The sequence below is a fragment of the Lynx canadensis genome, chromosome A2 (genome assembly GCF_007474595.2).
Source record: "Lynx canadensis isolate LIC74 chromosome A2, mLynCan4.pri.v2, whole genome shotgun sequence".
NCBI classification, from domain to species: domain Eukaryota; kingdom Metazoa; phylum Chordata; class Mammalia; order Carnivora; family Felidae; genus Lynx; species Lynx canadensis.
The window spans coordinates 18,421,413-18,440,852 of record NC_044304.2 but is presented as its reverse complement, the minus strand read 5'-3'; the positions used below and the strand labels follow the sequence as shown (position 1 = coordinate 18,440,852).

The 19,440-nt window shown below is 44.8% G+C and overlaps 1 protein-coding gene across 5 annotated transcripts in view; it reads right to left on the bottom strand.

The window, feature by feature from the left end:
* Window positions 1-19,440, bottom strand: part of DAG1 (dystroglycan 1) — a 69,769-nt gene that overhangs the window by 6,314 nt on the left and 44,015 nt on the right. For all 5 annotated transcript variants that reach the window (XM_030306759.1, XM_030306758.1, XM_030306757.1 and 2 more), the window contains one exon: window positions 13,619-14,003. In XM_030306759.1, coding sequence (XP_030162619.1) covers window positions 13,619-13,894 — 276 coding nt within the window. In that variant the 5' untranslated portion in view covers window positions 13,895-14,003. The remainder of the gene's footprint in view (window positions 1-13,618; window positions 14,004-19,440) is intronic.

Below are 19,440 nucleotides of genomic sequence, written 5' to 3'. Positions count from 1 at the left end.
CTCATACCTGATCTTCCCAGCCAGGACCCAGTGTTCAGGCAGCATGTCATTCCACCAATCTTATCAGTGACCAGATACTTACCTCCCTATAAACAAGATTTCCTACTTCCAGCAAAAACCCATGAGAAGACATCAGACATTATTAGAAGTTACTATTATTGGGGTTGTCCTTTACTGACTGCTGTCTGAGCCACTGAGATTACTGAGGGTATATGAACAGCTTTTTACAACCCCCCCCCCAATGTTTATTCGTTTTTGAGAGAGAGAAACAGAGCGCGGGTGGAGGAGGGGCATAGAGAGAGAGAGCAGGACACAGAATCCGAAGCAGGCTCCAGGCTCTGAGCTGTCAGCACAGAGCCCGACGCAGGGCTTGAATCCAAGAACTGTGAGAACCTAAGCCAAAGTTGGACGCTTAACTGACTGAGCCACCCAGGCGCCCCTGTGAACAGCATTTCTTTTGTGACCACTATCTAATTAATGCACCACTAAGAACCCCCCTTCCTGTCCTTCACCATCCACTGCAAACACAGTGGTAAAATATCTGAAATGGTAAAATATCTGTAAATATGGGTATCTTGAAATCCATGAAAAATGCTAAATATATTTTTCCTTTAAAATCTTTTTTAGCTACAAAAATACTTACTTCAAATCTTTTGCTTAAAAGTCTATGCTTAAGCACACTTTTTTTTCAGTTATATTAAATATGAAAACTGTCACATCCATATATAAACATATAAAGCAAAGGCTAAATGTCTCATTTTGCAAAAAACAGGAAGCAAATCTTTAAGGCCTAAATAGAGTAGTCAGGGAACCATGAGATGTTTTACAAAGGTGGGGTATGACTTATGGCCCTGAGAGGCAGACAGTAGGTGAGCCAGAGTATAGCCTGGTTTCCAGCCACTCCATTATGTTTCCTAACCCCACTCCATCCCAATGGCCACCACTGGGATGAGAGCACACCTAGCAGAGGGAGGGCCTAGAAAAGAGCTCAAGGTGAAGTCATCCAAGGAGAAGTCACCTGTAGAGAAGACCAAACAGAGCCAGGAGAGACCAGGATAGGCTCTGGAAGCGGGTACCAACTGGCTGGCCAGGCCCCTGGGACATTCCTGAGTAGCCAGGCATCTGTGCCTGTGCCCAGCCCTATGTATTCCATCAGCACAGATGAGTACACAGCCCAGTGCTTTTCCAAGTCTCTCACTAGAGATACAAGGGCACTTTATAACAGAGAAAACAGAGAAGGGCCCCACCTCCTCAAGCTTCCCAGCCTGGCTCAATTCCTATTCTGCTGACCCCAAGGGCCACAGCTCTGCTGCCAGACATTTCCTAAGGAATAAGCCCCAAGCCACTCTTCGGCCAAGGTTCCCACACAGCCACCGTTGGAATACGTATACTTATTTAAACTATGCCAACTAACATTATCACATGTTAATAACATATAATAGCCTCTCCAACCCACATTCCTGCCTTCCTTTCTGCAGATTCTGGCTCCTCAGGATCCTGGGGTGCTAGCCATGCCCTGGCCACGGGACAGGTGTCCAATGTGGATCTCTAGCCCTAAAGCAGGCAGTCCCCAGGGCCTTAGGTACTCCTCATACAGGAAGGAAAGGTACCAACCTGAATGGTCTAAAATCCATGCATCTCTGAGCATTCTGGTACTGGGAATGTCAGGCCCAGGCAGCACTTTGGGTGGCAATGATTTGCTTTAATAAAGGGCCACATGAAGCAAAACAAATGAACTCCGCAAGGAACCTAGCCAAGTCACAGGCAAGCTGGCATCTCTGTATTCTCAAGGCTATTTGGGGAAAGCCCCTGAACTAGGAAGTCTGAACATGCCTCAAGGTCTGGCACTGTCCACAGACCCTGAAGGATTCCACTAACAGCCCCTTGCTCCTGAGGGCACCCAGTTCAGGGAATGCTCTGTAATGCAGCACCTGCTCTACGCTGACAAAGCAGGAGGCCTTCAGCCCATGGGAATTCCACACATCCTTCCAAGCTTTCAAAACTTCCAGGCTCTACACACTTTTTCTCTTAAGGCCTAAGGGCGAAGCAGGTTATAAAAGTTACTCCTGAGAGATGCTGCCCCTATGACAAGCCAGGACTCTTCCTATAACAGCAGATGATCTGACAAGAAGCCCCATCTCCAGGAGTCCTTGGCTGAACTCCAGCTCCAGCTAGGCTGAGGCTTGACCCAACCTCAGCCTCAGTTTTCTCATCTGCAAAAAGAAGAAAATGATGCCATCATTTGCCACAATCACAGGACCAGGCACACATTGGATTCTCTGTGGGTGCTGGTTCCCCGCACACTCCTGGGACAAGAGAGGACCCAGTATGTATTGTGAGGCATCTGCACTGACAGGTCCAGGGTCCACTCCCAGTCTTCCTTCTGGCCTTGGACCCAGCATACACTGTGGCCATTTCTCCCTGTTCATCCCCCAGAGCAGAAGCTCAAAGCATCAAAGGGAAGTGGGGAGGCTACAGGAAGGGGAAGCCAGGATCCTTCCTACAGGGGAACAAAGCCCAGGGACCCTCAGGGACTTGCTTGCCTCTTAAGACCTATCTGTCAGGAGTGGATGAAAACCCTGAGGGGTGTGGGGTAGAGGAGAACTTGCTGCAGGGACAACCCAAAGACCAGCATCCAGCTCTTCAGTCTCAAACAGGGGTGCTCCATCCTGATACATTTGCACATGAGATTCTCACTAACCTTAGAGATACTCATAGGAAGATTTCTGCCCTAGCTGTCTCCCATCCAAGTACTAACCAGGCCCGACCCTGCATAGCTTCTGAGATCAGACGAGATTGGGCACGTTCAGGATGGTATGGCCATAGACTCTGCCCTAGCCGTACCACCTACAACTAACCCTTAATGGCTGCCATACTAGGAATGGCAGACAAGAGGCAGGAATCAGAGCTCTTGTGAGCTGCTCATCAGTGCCAGCACATATGTTTGGGTGACAGGCTGGTCCAGGCCATGGAACTCCCCCAGGGTTTCAGGTCACTCAGCCAAAATACCAACACTGTCTTTGAGTTGGGGGAGGCAAGGCCTGCTGGCCTTATGAAGCAGCCACCTTGGAAAGAAGTCTTCAGGCTGTTAGTGGGAACACCCATAGGAGGCAGAAACTGCAGGAGGAAGGCTGAAGATCACAGGCTCTAGCTTACAGGCTCACATAGAAATAGCCAGAAATCTTTCAGCAACCCTCAGAAAGGACACGCTTCTGAGATGGAAGGCAAGCCCACCAGTGAGGAAAACAAGATCTCCAATAGCCATACACGGAGTTTTAGAACTCTTGATCCAGGGGCGCCTAGGTGGCTCACTCAAACATCTGACTTCAGCTCATGTCATGATCTCACAATTCGTGAGTTCGAACCTGACATCATTGTTCCGCACTGGTAGCGTGGAGCCTGCTTGAGATTCTCACTCTCCCCTCTCTCTCTGCTCTTCCCCTGCTTGCACTTTCTCTTAAAATAAATAAATAAACTTAAAAAATAATAATAAAAAAAAGAAGTATTGATCCATAAAGTGCATCCAAAAACATTAAGAATCAAAACCACAAAACTTGGGCAGACCCATATGGAGTTCCAAAGGTTACCCAGCAATGCCCACAATGAACCGCCACAACTAATGACTGGGGAACTGACAAACATGAAGGTTCTGGCCACTCTTTAGTCTACGCTAATAGACGACTAGTAACTGACTCCCTGTTCAGCTCTGGGACACTGTCTCCAACTGTTTCGCTGGTGCCCTCTCTCACACAGAACGTCAAACATCAAGTTTGATAAAGATACAGCACCTGTTCTAAACACCATGCAACACAAGTAACATCTCTCACCCCAAATTAGTATCCTTCTAAACCTGGAGAGAGAGCAAAGGGCAGAGGAACTTCCAGTACTTAATCCCTCACTCAAAAAGCAAGTTTCTAATACCAAAACCAGATAAAGCCACCACACAAAAAAAGAGAACTATATAGGCTAATATCTCTGATAAATATAGATGCAAAAATCCCCAAGAAAATACTAGCAAACTGAATCCAACAATACATTAAAAAAATTCACCACAATCACCCAGGATGCAAAGGTGGTTCAATATTCTCAAATTAATCAATGTGATATGTCACATCAATAAAAGATAAAAACCACATGATCATTTCAACATGCAGAAAAAGCATGTGACAAAACACAACATCCATTCATGATAAAAACCCTCAACATTCTATTTTTTTAATATGAAATTTACTGCCAAATTGCTTTCCATACAACACCCCAAAAACCCTCAACATTCTTGACAGAAACCCTCAACAAAGTAGGTCTAAATGGAACATAACCTCAGCATAATACAGGTCTTAATACGAAAAACCCACAGCAAACATCATATTCAATGGAGAAAAACTGAGAGCTTTTCTCCCAAAGTCAGGAACAAGACAAGGATGCCTACTCTCACAATTTTTATTCAACATTGTACTGGAAGTCCTACCCACAGCAATCACACAACAAAAACAGGGGGCATCTGGGTGGCTCAGTCGGTTAAGCATCTGACTTCAGTGCAGGTCATGATCTCACAGTCTGTGGGTTTGAGCCCCACACTGAGCTCTGTGCTGATAGCTCAGAGCCTGGAGCCTACTTTGGATTCTGTCTGTCTGTCTGTCTGTCTCTCTCTCTCTCTCTCTCTGCCCCTCCCCCACTCACACTCTGTCTCTCTCTCTCTCAAAAATAAACATTAAAAAATATGTTTTTTAATTTTTTTTTAACGTTTATTTACTTTTGAGATAGAGAGAGACAGAGCATGAACGGGGGAGGGTCAGAGAGAGGGAGACACAGAATCTGAAACAGACTCCAGGCTCTGAGCTGTCAGCACAGAGCCCAACGCAGGGCTCGAACTCACGGACCACGAGATCATGACCTGAGCTGAAGTCGGCCGCTTAACTGACTGAGCCACCCAGGCGCCCCTAAAAAATATTTTTTTAAAAAGACAACAAAAAGAAAAAAAAAATTTTCACTATTTGCAGATGACACAATAACTACAGAAAACCCTGAAGACTCCACCAGAAACTACTAGAACTGATAAATGAATTCAGTAAAGTCACAGGATACAAAATCAGTGTAGAGAAATCTGTTGCATTCCTTCCTGTACACTAATAATGAAGCAGAATGAAGAGAAATTAAGAAAACACAATCCTGTTTGGGCACCTGGGCAGTTCAGTCGTTTGAGCGTCTGTCTTCAGCTCAGGTCACGATCTCATGGTTTGTGAGTTCAAGTCCCATTTCGGGCTGGCTGCTGTCAGCGCAGAGCCCGCTTTGGATCTTCTGTCCCCCTTTTTATCTGCCCCTCCCCCACTTGTGCTCTCTCAAAAATAAGTAAAAAAATGTTAGTAAAAAAAAAAAATCCTATTTACAATTGTACCCAAAATAATAAAATATCTAGGAATAAACTTAACCAGAGATCAAAGACCTGTACTCTGAAAATTATAAAACATTGATGAAAGAAACTGTGGACAACACAAAGAAATGGAAAGACATTCCATGCTCACAGATTAGAAGGACAAACATCATTAAAATGTCTGTACAACCCAAAGCAATCTACTGATTTAATGCAATTCCTTTCAAAAGACCAACAGCATTTTTCATGGAACTAGAACAAACAATCCTAAAATCTGTATGGAACCACATAAGACCCTGAACGCCAAAGCAACCTTGAAAAAGAAAAGCAAAGTGGAGGCATCACAATTCCTGAGTTACATTACAAAGCTGTAGTAATCAAACAGTGTAGTACTGGCATAAAGACAGACACATAGATCAATGGAACAGAACAGAAAACCCAGAAATAAACCCAAATTATATGGTCAATTAATCTTCGACAAGAAGAAAGAATATCCAATGGGAAAAAGACAGTCTCTTCAACAAATGGTATTAGGAAAACTGGTCATCTACATACAAAAAAATGAAACTAGACCACCTTCTTATACCACACACAAAAATAAACTCAAAATGGATTAAAGACCTAAATGTGAGGCCTGAAACCATAAAAATCCTAGAAGTGAGCCCAGGTAGTAATTTATGACATTAGCTGTAGCAATATTTTTCTAGATATGTCTCCTGAGGCAAGGGAAACAAAGCAAAAATAAACTATTGGAACTACATCAAAATAAAAAGCTTCTACACAGTGAAGGAAATAATAAAACTAAAAGGCAACCTACTGAATGGGAGAAGATATACACAAATGACATATCTGATAAACGGTTAGCATCTAAAATGTAAAAAGAAACTTATACAACTCAACACCCAAAAAACAAATAATCTAATTTAAAAAAGGGCAGAAGAGATGAACACACATTTCTTCAAAGAAGACATCCAGATGGCCATCAGACAAATGCTCAACATCACTCATCATCAGGGAAATACAAATCAAAACTAAATTGAGGTATCGCCTCATACCTGTTAGAATGGCTAAAATCAAAAACACAAAAAACAAGTATTGGCGAGGATGTGGAGAAAAAGGAAATCTCGTGCACTGTTGGTGGAAATGCAAACTGGTGCAGCCACTCTGAAAAACAGTATGGAGGTTCCTCAAAAAGTTAAAAATAGGGGCACCCGGGTGGCATAGTCAGTTAAGCATCCAACTCTTGACTTCGGCTCAGGTCATGATCTCACGGTTTGTGAGTTTGGGCCCCAAACTGGGCTCTGTGCTGATGGTGCAGAGCCTGCTTGGGATTCTGTCTCTCCTTCTCTCTGCCCCTCCCCTGCTTGTGCGCTTCCCACACCCCCTCCCTCACCTCAAAATAAATAAATAAACATTAAAAAAAATTTTTTTTAAGTTAAAAATAAAACTACTCTACAATCCAGTAATCGCACTACTTGGTATTTACCCAAAAAAATACAAAAACACTAATTCAAAGGGATATATGCACTCCTAGGTTTATTGCAGCATTATTTACAATAGCCAAATTATGGAAGCAGCCCAAGTGTCCATCAATAGAAGAACAGATAAAGAAGCGGTGTATCTATACAATGGACCATCTTGGCATTTGCAACGACATGGAGGGAGCTAACGAGTATAATGCTAAGTGAAATAAGTCAGTCAGAGAAAGACAAAGACCATATGAAATCACATATGTGGCATTTAACCAACAAAACAAAGGAAAAAAGAGAGAGGCAAACCAAGACACAAACTCTTAACTATGGAGAACTGATGGTTACCAGAGGGGAGGTGGGGGGGGGGGTAAAACCAGTGATAGGGATTAAAGAGTAACACTTTATGATGAGCTCTGAGTAATGTATAGAAGTGTTGAATCACTATATCATACACCTGAAACTAATATAACACTGTATGATAACTACACTGGAAGAAAAATTAAAAACTTAAACAAACAAACAAGCAAGTTTCCACCCACAGTATGTGCCAGCCAGTTAGGCATAGTTGAAAGGCAAAACTAAAGAACTAGACTCTCACTAGAGCCTAATTAATTATGACCACTCGCTTCTGAAACCAAGAAAACCTAAGCTTTATCATTCAGAACCCACAAGGTGTTACGTTACCTATGTAGGAGTTGTAGGACTTACATGGCAAAGACTTCAGAAAGATGGGTAAGCACTGTTACCCCAGGGTGAGGTGATTCTGGCCAGCCAAGAGGGATCTAGGGAATTATGATTGAGAAACCTGCATCTGGAAAAAATTCCCTCACATTACAAACTTTTAGGAGGGTCCTTTGGGCCCTAAGTGGTGGCACCTTCCAACCAACACTTCTAGACAGCCCCAGGAGTTCAGGCTGGGACCTTCCCTGCATCCCCCACAGATGCCAGAGGGTCTTCTCAGTGGTCCATTTCAAAGTGGTACAGACTGCTGCCCTGGGACACCCCACTCCTTAGGCCTCTAGCAGCCTTTCCTGGCAAAGTCCCTGCTTCCCTCAGACCTGGTCACTGGCTCTTGACGTTTCAACTCCCCATTCCTCAGGCTAGTTGCAAGGCTGGGCCAACCCAGAGCCATCTGTGGCTGGGTACCGTATGCAATACCTTGGAGGCACTTGCACATAAGGTGGTCAAGGCATCTTTTGGGCAGGCCTACAGTGTGGGCTCCTCTGCTTAGGGAGATAGGAAATGGTCCCTCTGATGGAGTCTGAGCCTCCAGTTAAGTTTCAGAGGCCCCCATGGTGCTGATTCACATCAGAGTGATCCTGTGTCTAGGCCATGAACTGTAACAAATCTACTCTGTGGCCAAGTTCAGCCACAGTCACACGTGGACAGTCACATGGATGGGCTGCAGGGAGATGGCACAGGTCAACAGGAAGAGCCTCTGGCTTGAGGTCAAAGAGCCAAAACTTTGTCCCTACATAAGGTGAGCAACCATAGTGGAAGTGGGTGCGAGGGGCCTTTGCTTTGCTGAGTAAAGCAGAGCCATACCCATGAAAGACAATCATTGATCCTGCTGCTAGACATGCAAGCCTCAAACCAACACATGGCTCTTGCCACAAAGGCCACAGGATCACATTCTGAACACAACCTGTTCAGCTCAGCCAGTGCCCTTCAGGTCTGGATTATGAAGCATTTTATTTGATGTTAACTGTTCCCATCTAGAAACAAAAATTAATCTCTTTTCCCCAAAAGTAAGGAAGAGCTTAGCATAGTTACAGCCATTAATAAAATGCTCAGAATCAGTTCCTCAATCCCAATGTTATCTATTTTTACTTTGTCATGTTCTTTCAGCCCTTGTCAGTACATTTTTTTTTTTAAACATAGAAGTCTACGTTTCAGTAAGTATTTGAGTTGATGCATCTGGGCAAATGTCATTCTTCAACCCACCCCCAAAGATGCCTTCCCTCGCCAACCCGCATTTCCCGGTGTGCTGTGTTCACAAGAGGTCCATTCAGAGCCAGGGAACACCCACTCCAGGCAGGAAGAAACTGCAGTTCATCTCATGCAGGCGGGGTTGCCACAAAGCTCTCAAGCATCCAAAGAAACGGTCCTTTCATGAGGTCCCCTTCCTGGCCAAAAAAGAGTACCCATTGTTCTCAGGGGAACAATTGGGGGCCCATGCCAGCAGCTGAGAGCACAGTCCCAGGAAGGGCTGCTCCCAGTCTGCAGACATCTTGGGCTGAGGGAAAGTCCACATTGTCTCCAGGCAAGGAGGATAAGGGGAAGCAGGAATGAAAAGCCAACCTTGCAGGCTCTACCAAAATGAGACATCTGAGGGGGCTCTGAAGGGGCAGCCAATCATTCTGAGACACAAAAGATGTCTCTCCTGACCACTCCAGAAAGGAGTGGTAAGAGCATCTCTCGGCACATCATCAGCCTGTCCCTCGCTCACTCAAGTCAGAGGAGAGGTACCTGCAGGGAGCTGGCACCAATCCTGAGGGAGGCAAGAGTCGAGACGGGTAACTTACACTGTGGCCAGCTCGGGACAGCCAATGATCTATCCAACAAAGGCCAAGCTGGCTTCTGTGGGACCCATTCCCACAAACCCTGATGAAGAGGGAGGGTGCTCTAGGGTTCACAGGCAGCTGTGAGAGCAAAGGACAGTCAACCTGGGGTGAGCTTTGCATACAGGTATCCAGAGTGGTCCAAGAGAGCACATGCAAAGACCACCTGCTTTAGAGTGTCCTAAGCCCACAGGAGAGAAGAGAGCTCCAAGGCACAAGTCTCTCCAGAAGGTCATGCTGGCCACTGGGCCCGGAGGCAGCTCAGAGCCCCTTCTTGCATCATCAGGTCAATGGAATCGATCTGGGAATTAAGTTGAGGTCAATAGCAGCAAATCAATTCTTGAGGCAGAGCTACAGAACAGCAGGAGAAGCAATGGGTGCAGGCCAAGCTGAAACCGGACAAGGGCTGTCTGGACATTAAAAAGTATCAGATGTGGGGCAAAGTAGAGAGTCTAGGACCTCAAGGCTACCTCCTCCAGACAGGTGGGTCCCCTCTTCTTTTACCTTTCTGCCTGGTGTGTAAAGTACAGGGAAGCCCTTGCTTTGGGAAGCTGATGTCACCTGATTAGCACGCTTGGCTAATGTGAAGCAGTACAAACCTCTGCTGTGACTCCTAGAGTTGCCACAAACTTCTGAAATAGTCAGCATACCCACACAGGTTTGACACACACAGGTCAAACAAGACTTGGGCAGGCGGCCAGGGCAGCTCAGAATGTGACGGACTTTTCTATCCCTTCAATAGACTATTGCTTAATCTACTGCGAACACTGAATTAGTCCACCACCAATCCCCATGCATATCCCCTGACTAGTCACAGCAAATATGACAACCACACTATCAAATCTCATCAGATTGCAGGACAGGCCCCTGTTCTGCCTTTGAGTTCTCATTAGGCAATTTGGCCACATCCAAAATGGCTGGAAGACCAATCCTCACCTGAGAACCCCACATGAGGCTTGGACAAGCTTAGTCTCATAGGCTTTGACAATCCAAAGGAGATTTACAGTCACTGAAGGGAAAGGAGAGAGAGAGAGGAGACCAGAGGCCAGATCATGTGGGGCTTGATCCTAAGTGCAGCTCAGTAATGGTTGGGGGAAGGGGAGGTGTTTGCAGATTCAAGCTTTACAAAGATAAGGACATCTCTCTTGCCTCAGTGTGGAAAACAGACGAAAGGGTCAAGATCAGAGGGAGACAGCCTGGGAAGAAATAAGTGGTAGCTTGGATGATGGTAATAGTGATGAATATAATTTGGAGGTCACCCCAAGAACACTCCTTGGGACCAAGATCTGAAATATTCCTCACATACATAAGAATACTGGGCAAGTCATGGTGCCTGGGTGGCTCAGTTGGTTGAGCATCCAACTTTGGCTCAGGTCATGATCTCATGGTTCGCAAGTTCAAGCTCCAAAGCCATTCCAATTCAAATCCTCTGTCCCCCTCTCTGTCTCTATCTCAAAGATAAATAAACATAAAAAAAAAAAAAATTAAAGGGGTGCCTGGGTGGCTCAGTCGGTGAAGCATCCGACTTCAACTCAGGTCATGATCTCACAGTTTGTGAGTTTGAGCCCCACATCGGGCTCTGTACTGACAGCTCAGAGCCTGAGGCCTGTTTTGGATTCTGTGTCTCCCTCTGTCTCTGCCCCTCCCCCGCTCATTCTCTCTCTCTCCCTCTCTCTCAAAAATGAATAAACATTAAACATTTTTTAATTAAAAATAAATAAAAGCCACATTCCCAAAGAATACATTTTTTTAAATCGCTTGTTTTTGTTTTGATTTTAGAGACAGAGTGCAAGCGCGGAGGGTGGGAGGGAGGCGGGGAGAGAAAGACAGAGAGAGAGAACTTAAGCAGGATTCACGCTGAGCACCGAGCCCAACATGGGCTGGATTCCACCATCCTGGGATCATGACCTTAGCAGAAATCAAGCATTGGATGCTCAACTGAGCCCCTCCCCAGGTGCCCCTACAACACACATTTATAGATCATTGTTATAATAAGAAAAAAAACCTCAACGTTTTTTTTTTTTCAATGTTTATTTATTTTTGAGAGACAGAGAGAGTGTGTGAGCAGGGAAGGGGCAGAGAGAGAGGGAGACACAGAATTCAAAGCAGGCCCCAGGCTCTAAGCTGTCAGCACAGAGCCTGATGCGGGGCTCAAACCCATGAACCGTGAGATCATGACCTCGGCCAAAGTCGGACGCCCAAACGACTGAGCCACCCAGGCGCCCCTCAACTCTTTTTATATAAAGATTTATCAATCTTGTTTTACATACAGGGAAATGGAAGCTCCAGAGATGAAGTCAGGCTTTCTGATCTGATTTCCCACCCCACACAGCTCTGATGGTAGAAGAATCACACATTTTCATCTGTTCTTCCACAGGCTAATCAGCTACTAAATGGTCTGCTTTCTACAAATAAATGTGCTCAGATAAAATCCTGTTTTCCCAGTAAAATCTCTTTACTCCCCTGATGAATAAGCCTGTTAAATGTCTCTCTGCCAGATACAGCAAATACCCAGCTCACTATATTGATTCAAGGCACCTCTCGTCAAAACTAATGCATGTCAAACATTCTAATGGCCACTGAACAAGGGCAACCACTGCAGGGTTTGGATATTCAAAAGCTCAAACTTGAAGTTGGGCAAGGACTGTACTTCCAAAACTGCCACTCTTCTTTTTCTAATGGTCAAACTAGCTTGTGGCTTCCAGAGGCATTACAAAGATTACATGGAAATCTTCTGCAAACTAGAAAGAGCTCTGTGCAAGTAAGCCAGGATCTTCAGAAATATGACCACCTTTGAGATCACAAGGCCCACCCTGGGAACAAGCCATGAACTAAAGAGAAGGGGGCCAACAGGGAAAAGGAAAGGAGCACAAAGAAGGTACAGGTAAGGAGTGAGTCTGCCCAGATTCAAGGGAAAGGGGCACAGACTCACCTCTCAATGGAAAGAGTGGCCATAGCATTTGTGACCATTTCTAATCTAGATGCCTGGGGCTTATGGGTCAGAGAGGGGAAAGAGGATAAGGACCCACCGAAGGCTGTGTGTGCTTTGACCAATGAGTACAATGGAAGTGTTGCTATGCAAGTTACCAAGCCAGGCCTTAAAAGACTGGCAGCTTCCACTTCCTGTTTCTTGGAATACCCAATCTTGGAACCCAGTTATTGTGCTGTAAGGAAATCCAAGCAGCTCATGAAAAGGTCTACATGGAGAGGAACCTAGGACCCTAACCAACAGCCCCAGCTAAGCTCCCTGTCAACAGGCAGCACCAACTTGCCAGCCATTAATAAACCATTTTAGGAGGCACTGGGTGGCTCAGTCAGTTAAGCGACTTCGGATCAGGTCATGATCTCATGGTTTGTGAGTTTGAGCCCTGCATCGGGCTCTCTTGCTGTCAACACAGAGCCCTCTTTGGATCCTCTGTCTCCCTCTCTCTACCCCTCCCCAGCTCTTGCACACACACTCTCTCTCAAAAATAAGTAAGCATTTAAAAAAACAAAACAACAAAACAACATCTTGGAAATGGATCCTCCAGCCCCAGATGAGCCATTCTAGCTAGTGCCATGTGAAGCAGAAATGAGGTTCCCAGATGAGTTCTGAATCCCGGAATTCCTGGCCACAAAATTGTGAGCAAAACAAACTGGTTAAGCGTCCAACTCTTGCTTTCGGCTCAGGTCATGATCCCAGGGTCATGGGATCGAGTCCCACACCGGGCTCCTGACTGAACATGGAGCCTGCTTAAGATTCTCTCTCTTCTTCTCCCTCTGCCCCTCCCCAGCACATGTGTTCGCTCTCTCTCAAATAAAAATAAAAACTTTAAAAAGAAAATAGGTTCAAATCATTTAACAGTTCTTATTTCTTGGGTTTAATCCCATGGTTAAAGACAGGAGACCTCTGCCTACACACAAAGCTCTTCCATCAAATCCTAACCTGATGACCAAGAATCTTCCAAACCACAGATGTAAAGCCTTTTTAATGGTAACACCTTCAAAATGAGAGCAAGAATAAAAGTTTAGGATGCTATTCTAGGATATCTGGGAACCCTCTTATAAACATCAGTGGTTGTCCCTCTCTTAAGGTAACTGCACAGGTCCTAGAAGAACTGAGCTCAGAGTTGCTGGAGCTTAGAATGGAAAACTAAAACTAAAAAAAACAAAAAACAACTAAAATGCAGATGAGAATTCTCCCTCATTTACGTAAGTTTTATATCCAATCTCACCTTGATGAGTTCTCCATTGGAAGCAATTAAATCCATTGGAATGGTCACTCGAAATGAGCGCCCAACGACAGCCGTGCCATCAGGAATGCCCACCACTGTGGGAACAGCCTCGTGAAGGTCTGAAAGCACTGAGTGCATGGACGCCTCAAGCTGGTTCTCCCAGTCCCTGCTGGCCTCCGAAGGCCAATGGGACTGAGCCATGGCCACAGTGAGCAGAAGAAGAAAGGTCCTCCCCCAGAGGGGGAGCAGCAGCGAGAGGCCCAAAGACATCCTCATCCGAGCCTGAGACTACTCAAGCCGACAGTTTCACTAAGAAAGGAGGTAAGTGATGTGGTCCCAGAGCTGGGTCCTCACCGCCCTCTGCACACCGGCTCCATCCCAGGGCCTGAAAGAGAAGAAGAGTAGACTCAGACTTTAGCAAACCCCATGGTTTCAAAGTTGTACACAGGCAGTTACTACCCTTTAAGTGTTCTTGCCAAAAATATCTACCCTGACTTGGATCAAGTCTCACCCTGTGCTGTCCAGTTCAAAGGCATCAGCAACATGTGGCCACTGAGCACTAGAAATGTGGCTGGCCCAGTAAAATACATACTGGGTTTTTAAAAGTTAGCACAGCAGCACCTGGGTGGCTCAATTGGTTGAGCGTCTCTCGATTTTGGCTCAGGTAATAATCTCCCAGTTTTGTGAGTTCGAGCCCCATGTCGTGATAGCACAGAGCCTGCTTGGGATTCTCTCTCTCCCTCTCTGCCCCTCCCCTGCTGTGTGTGTGCTCGCTCTCTCAAAATAAGTAAACTTTAAAAAATAAAGAAAATAATGAATATTAATAAATGATAAATAATAAAGAAATGTGGGAAATGAAACACATTACTGAAATAAATCCCATCTTCTTTTATTTGAGAGAGACAGGGAGTGTTCACACGCACATGTGCGAGCAGGGAAGGGGAGAGAGAAAATGGAGAGAGAGAATCCCAAGTGGGCTCCATGCTGTCAGAGCAAAGCCCCACGCGGGGCTCGATCTCACAAACCATGAGATTAAGACCTGAGTCGAAAAAAAAAAAAAAAAAAAAGACCTGAGTTGATACCCAGAGTGGGACGCTTAACAAACTGAGCCACCCAGGCATCCCCCAATTGCATCTTCTTATTTAAACATATTTTTTTCAGGGCACCTGGGTGGCTCAGTCGGTTAAGTGTCCAACTTCGGCTCAGGTCATGATCTCGCGGTTCATGAGTTCAAGCTCCACAATGGGCTCTGTGCTGACAGCTCGGAGCCTGGAGCCTGCTTCAAATTCTGTGTCTCCCTCTCTCTCTGACCCTCCCCCCCATTCATGCTCTGTCTCTCTCTGTCTCAAAAATAAATAAACATTAAAATTTTTTTAATAAATAAATAAATAAACATTTTTTTCATGTGGCTACCAGAACATATTAAATCACGTGTGTGGTTCACATCGTGTATACTGCTGTTGGGCAATGCTGCTCTAGACCTAACTCCCTGTTTACAGCAAACACAGGAGTCATAAAGACACAATCAGACAAGTCTAGAATGTGGACCTTCTACAAGATAACTGGCCTGGTCTGTCCAAATGCTGACACCCCTAAACACAAGGAGGCTGTTGTAGATTTAGGAACAGAAACCAGATGTAGAGTGTGTATCTTGACTGGATCTGAATTTACTTAAAACAAAAAAATTTTTTTAAACCCCAAAAAACAGAAAACACATAAGCCCAGCTTCAAAAGGAGTAATTGGGAATTGTGTCGCTGGGCTGGAGACTGGATTTATTGTTAATGTTCTTAGGTGAGACAATGGTGGGGTGGTTCTATAAGAGACTGTCCTCAATTTTGAAGGATTTACAGCTGAAGTATCAAAAATCTCTGCAATTTACTTTGAAATGTTTCAAGGGGAAAAAATGCTGTGTGTGTACGTGGAGATCAAACAATGTGGCAAATGTAACAATTATTACGTCTTAAAACAATGCTTTTGAAGAGACTAAAAAAACCAAAAAACAAAAAACAAGAATTTGCACAGACAAGTTCAGCAACTGCCCACTCCTCACACCCCAAACACTAATCATAGGATTTGTTTATCAAAATTACGTCTTAAAACAATGCTTTTGAAGAGACTAAAAAAAACAAAAAACAAAAAACAAGAATTTGCACAGACAAGTTCAGCAACTGCCCACTCCTCACACCCCAAACACTAATCATAGGATTTGTTTATCAAAAACATATTTGCAAACTCCGTGCCCCTAAACAAAACTTATTTGGCCTCTTGCCCCCCACCCCCAAAAGAGAAATTAGAACCCTGCACATTGTCCCTCAAACCCCTCACCCACTTCAGTGCAGGCAGCTCAGAACATTTGCTCCAAGGCTGACAGCCACATAGATGCACTGTGGGACTTGCTGGGTGTCCTCAAGGTGACCACAGCCATAACAAGCAATTTCCCATTCTAGAAAAGAATTAAGCCCTGCCCTGAGCCAAGCGGCCCAGGGGCTACATAATGTTTTCTGACCAGGATAATACAAAGTAAAAAGTATTACTTTAAAAAAAAAAAAAAAAAAAAAAAAAAGGCCACTGAAATGGGCAGTGTGTACTGTGAGGTCAATCAAATCCAAACCAATTCCAATAGTTTGGGTTTTTTGTGTTTTGTTTGTGTTGTTACTGATTTTGCCATTCCCATTCTTACTTTGTTTTTGAACTAAAATTCATGAGACAGCCAAAACCCAAGTAAAACAATTTTGAAGGCTGGGAGTCCTAACCTACCAAAGACTTATCATAAAGCTACTGTATTTAAAGCAGTATTATAGCGGCAGAGTAGAAGTGGACTCTGAAACCAGAGGAAAAGCCCAAAATCAGCTTGCAAAGGAGCTATTCAAATGACCAGTAGTCATTTATGTAGAAAACCAAATACAGTTAGGTCCTCTCTCCCTTCTCCATCGTAAATAAGATAAATCCCAGGTGGATTACATACACAAATGTAAAAAAGGAGAACTTTAAAAATTTTACAATATAGTGAAATAAATGTCAGGATAAAGAATGATTACATTTAACAAGACATTAAAAAACAAAGCATAAAAGAAAAAAACTGTACTACCACTTCTAAGAATTATGAGATAGATGTATTTTTTCCCATTTCCCACTAAACACAACAAAAAATCCTAGACAGTATATATAAAATAAACATCAGACTCTAAAAAGTTAAGAGAAGAAGGCAGACCAATGAGGGACCCCAGGACTCAAGGAAAGACACAGTGGTGAGTTCCCTGGGTTTTCTTTTTGCCTCATATATCCCAGAATTGAAGCTGAAGAGGCTGGCAACCTAGAAATGCCAACAGATGACACAAAAAACAGTCCCAACAAAAGTCTGCTCTCTTTAGCCAAAGGAGCAGGAAGGGAGTAGCCTAGCAAGACAGAAAACATTTAGACAATAAAGGCTCTATTCTGGCCAAACACCACAGAAAAAAACTGTGGCCCCACTCCCACCCGTGCCAGTAAAGGCCAAGTGGAGAGCCTAAGACTTCCACCCTCATGATGCTGTAATAAGGCTCCCTAATATCCCCACTGGGGCAGTGTCAGAGCAGGCCAAGTAAGGAGCTGGGACTTTCATCCCCACTGGCCAGTTAACAATGCACCACCCCTCCTACTCCTCTAGTCCCTAGGTTTCAATGGAAACCAAACCAAGATTTCTATGCCCATCCAAGCAATATAACAGGAGTGTCTCCCCCTACCTGCAGGGATGGTGCCAGAACTTTCACCAGTGCTCAGTGATAAAGAGGCCTAAGGAACTAGAATTCCCACCCCCCACCCAGCAGTTAAAAAGGACTTTACGAGTCCTCAGGTGTCGAAAAAGGCTGAGTGGGGCAAACAAACAAAAAGCAGACTCTTAAATATAGAGAACTGATAGTTGCCAGAGGGGAAGTAAGTGGGGGAATGGGGAAAATAGATAAAGGTGATTAAGAGGTACAAACTTCCAGTTATAAAATAAATAAGTCATGGAGATAAAAAGTACAGCATAGGGAATATAGTCAATAATACTGTAATAATATATGGTGACTACACTTATTGTGGTGAGCACTGAGGAAGGTATACAATTGTTGAATCACTATATTGTATGCCTGAAACTAACAGAACACTGTATGTTAGTTAATTATACTTCAGTTAAAAAAAAAAAAGGTGACTGGGTGGCTCAGTTGGTTAAGCATCCCGACTTCAGCTCAGGTCATGATCTCACAGCTCGTGAGTTCGAGCCCTGCGTCGGGCTCCGTGCTGACAGCTCAGAGCCTGCAGCCTGCTTCAGATTCTGTGTCTCCCTCTTTCTCTGCCCCTCCCCTGCTCACATCTTTCTCAAAAATAAATAAAAAGTTTAAAAAAAAAAAAAAGGTGAGTAAGGAACCTGGACTTCTACCTCTACTTTCCAGTAATGAGGCAGTACACCTCCCTTACCCTCCCCTGTCAGCAGCAGAGTAGAAGTGGACTGAGGAACTAGAGGGGAAGCCCAAAACCAGCTTGCAAAGGAGCTGTTCAAAGGCACCCGGACCAGTGGTCATTCATGTAGAAAACCAAATACAATTAGGGTCCTCTCTCCCTTCTCCATCATAAATGAGATAAATCCTAGAGTATCCGAAAAAGCCAGGTTATGGGGTGTCTAGGTGGCTCAGTCAGTTAAGCATCCACCTCTTGATTTTGGCTCAGGTCATGATCCCAGGATCATGGGATTGAGCCCCAATCAGGCTCCACACTTAGTGTGGAGCCTGCTTAAGATTCTCTCTCTACCTCTGCCCCTCACCCCACTTGTGCTCTCTCTCAAAAAAAAAAAAAAAAATAGAAAACAACAACAACAACAAAAGGCCAGGCAAAACAGAACTAGAGTTGCAGAACAAAATACAAAATTGTGGGGTTCCTTACTCAGGTAATGGAACTGACTCAGGTAATGATCTCATAGTTTGTGGGACCAAGTCCCATGTCGGACTCTGCGCTGGCAGTGTGGAGCCTGCTTGGAATTCTCTCTCTCCCTCTCTGTCCTTCCTCTGTGTGTGAGCGCGCGCACGCGCACACACACACACACACCCAGCCTCTCTCAAAAATAAACAAACATTGGGGCACCTGGGTGGCTCTGTCGGTTAAGCGTCCGACTTCGGCTCAGGTCACGATCTCGCGGTCCGTGAGTTCGAGCCCCGCGTTGGGCTGTGGGCTGATGGCTTGGAGCCTGGAGCCTGCTTCCGAATCTGTGTCTCCCTCTCTCTCTGCCCCTCCCCCGTTCATGCTCTGTCTCTCTCTGTCTCAAAAATAAACGTTAAAAAAATTTTTTTTTAATAAATAAATAAATATTTAAAAAAAAAAAAAAGGAGGGAGCCTGAGTAGCTTAAGTGTCTGACTTTGGCTCAGGTCATGATCTCACAGTTTGTGAATTACAGCCCCACATCAGGCTCTGTGCTGACAGCTCAGAGCCTGGAGCCTGCTTCAGATTCTGTGTCTCCCTCTCTCTCTGCCCCTCCGCCACTTGCACTCTGTCTCTTGCGCTGTCTCAAAAATAAATAAACATTAAAAAAAAATTTTTTAAAAAGAATCTTGACCTAGGGAGATTACCCAGGTGGACCTTTTTTTTTTTTTTTAATTTACTTTCTTTTGAGAGTGAGAGTGCGACCAGGGGAGGGGCAGACAGAGAAGGGAAGAGAGGATCCAAAGGGGGCTCTGCACTGACAACAGCAAGCCCAATGTGGGGCTCAAACTCACAAACTGAGATCAGGACCTGACCCAATGTGGGACATTCAACCAACTGAGCCACCCAGGCGCCCGCCCAGGTGGACCTTAAATCCAACCACAACTG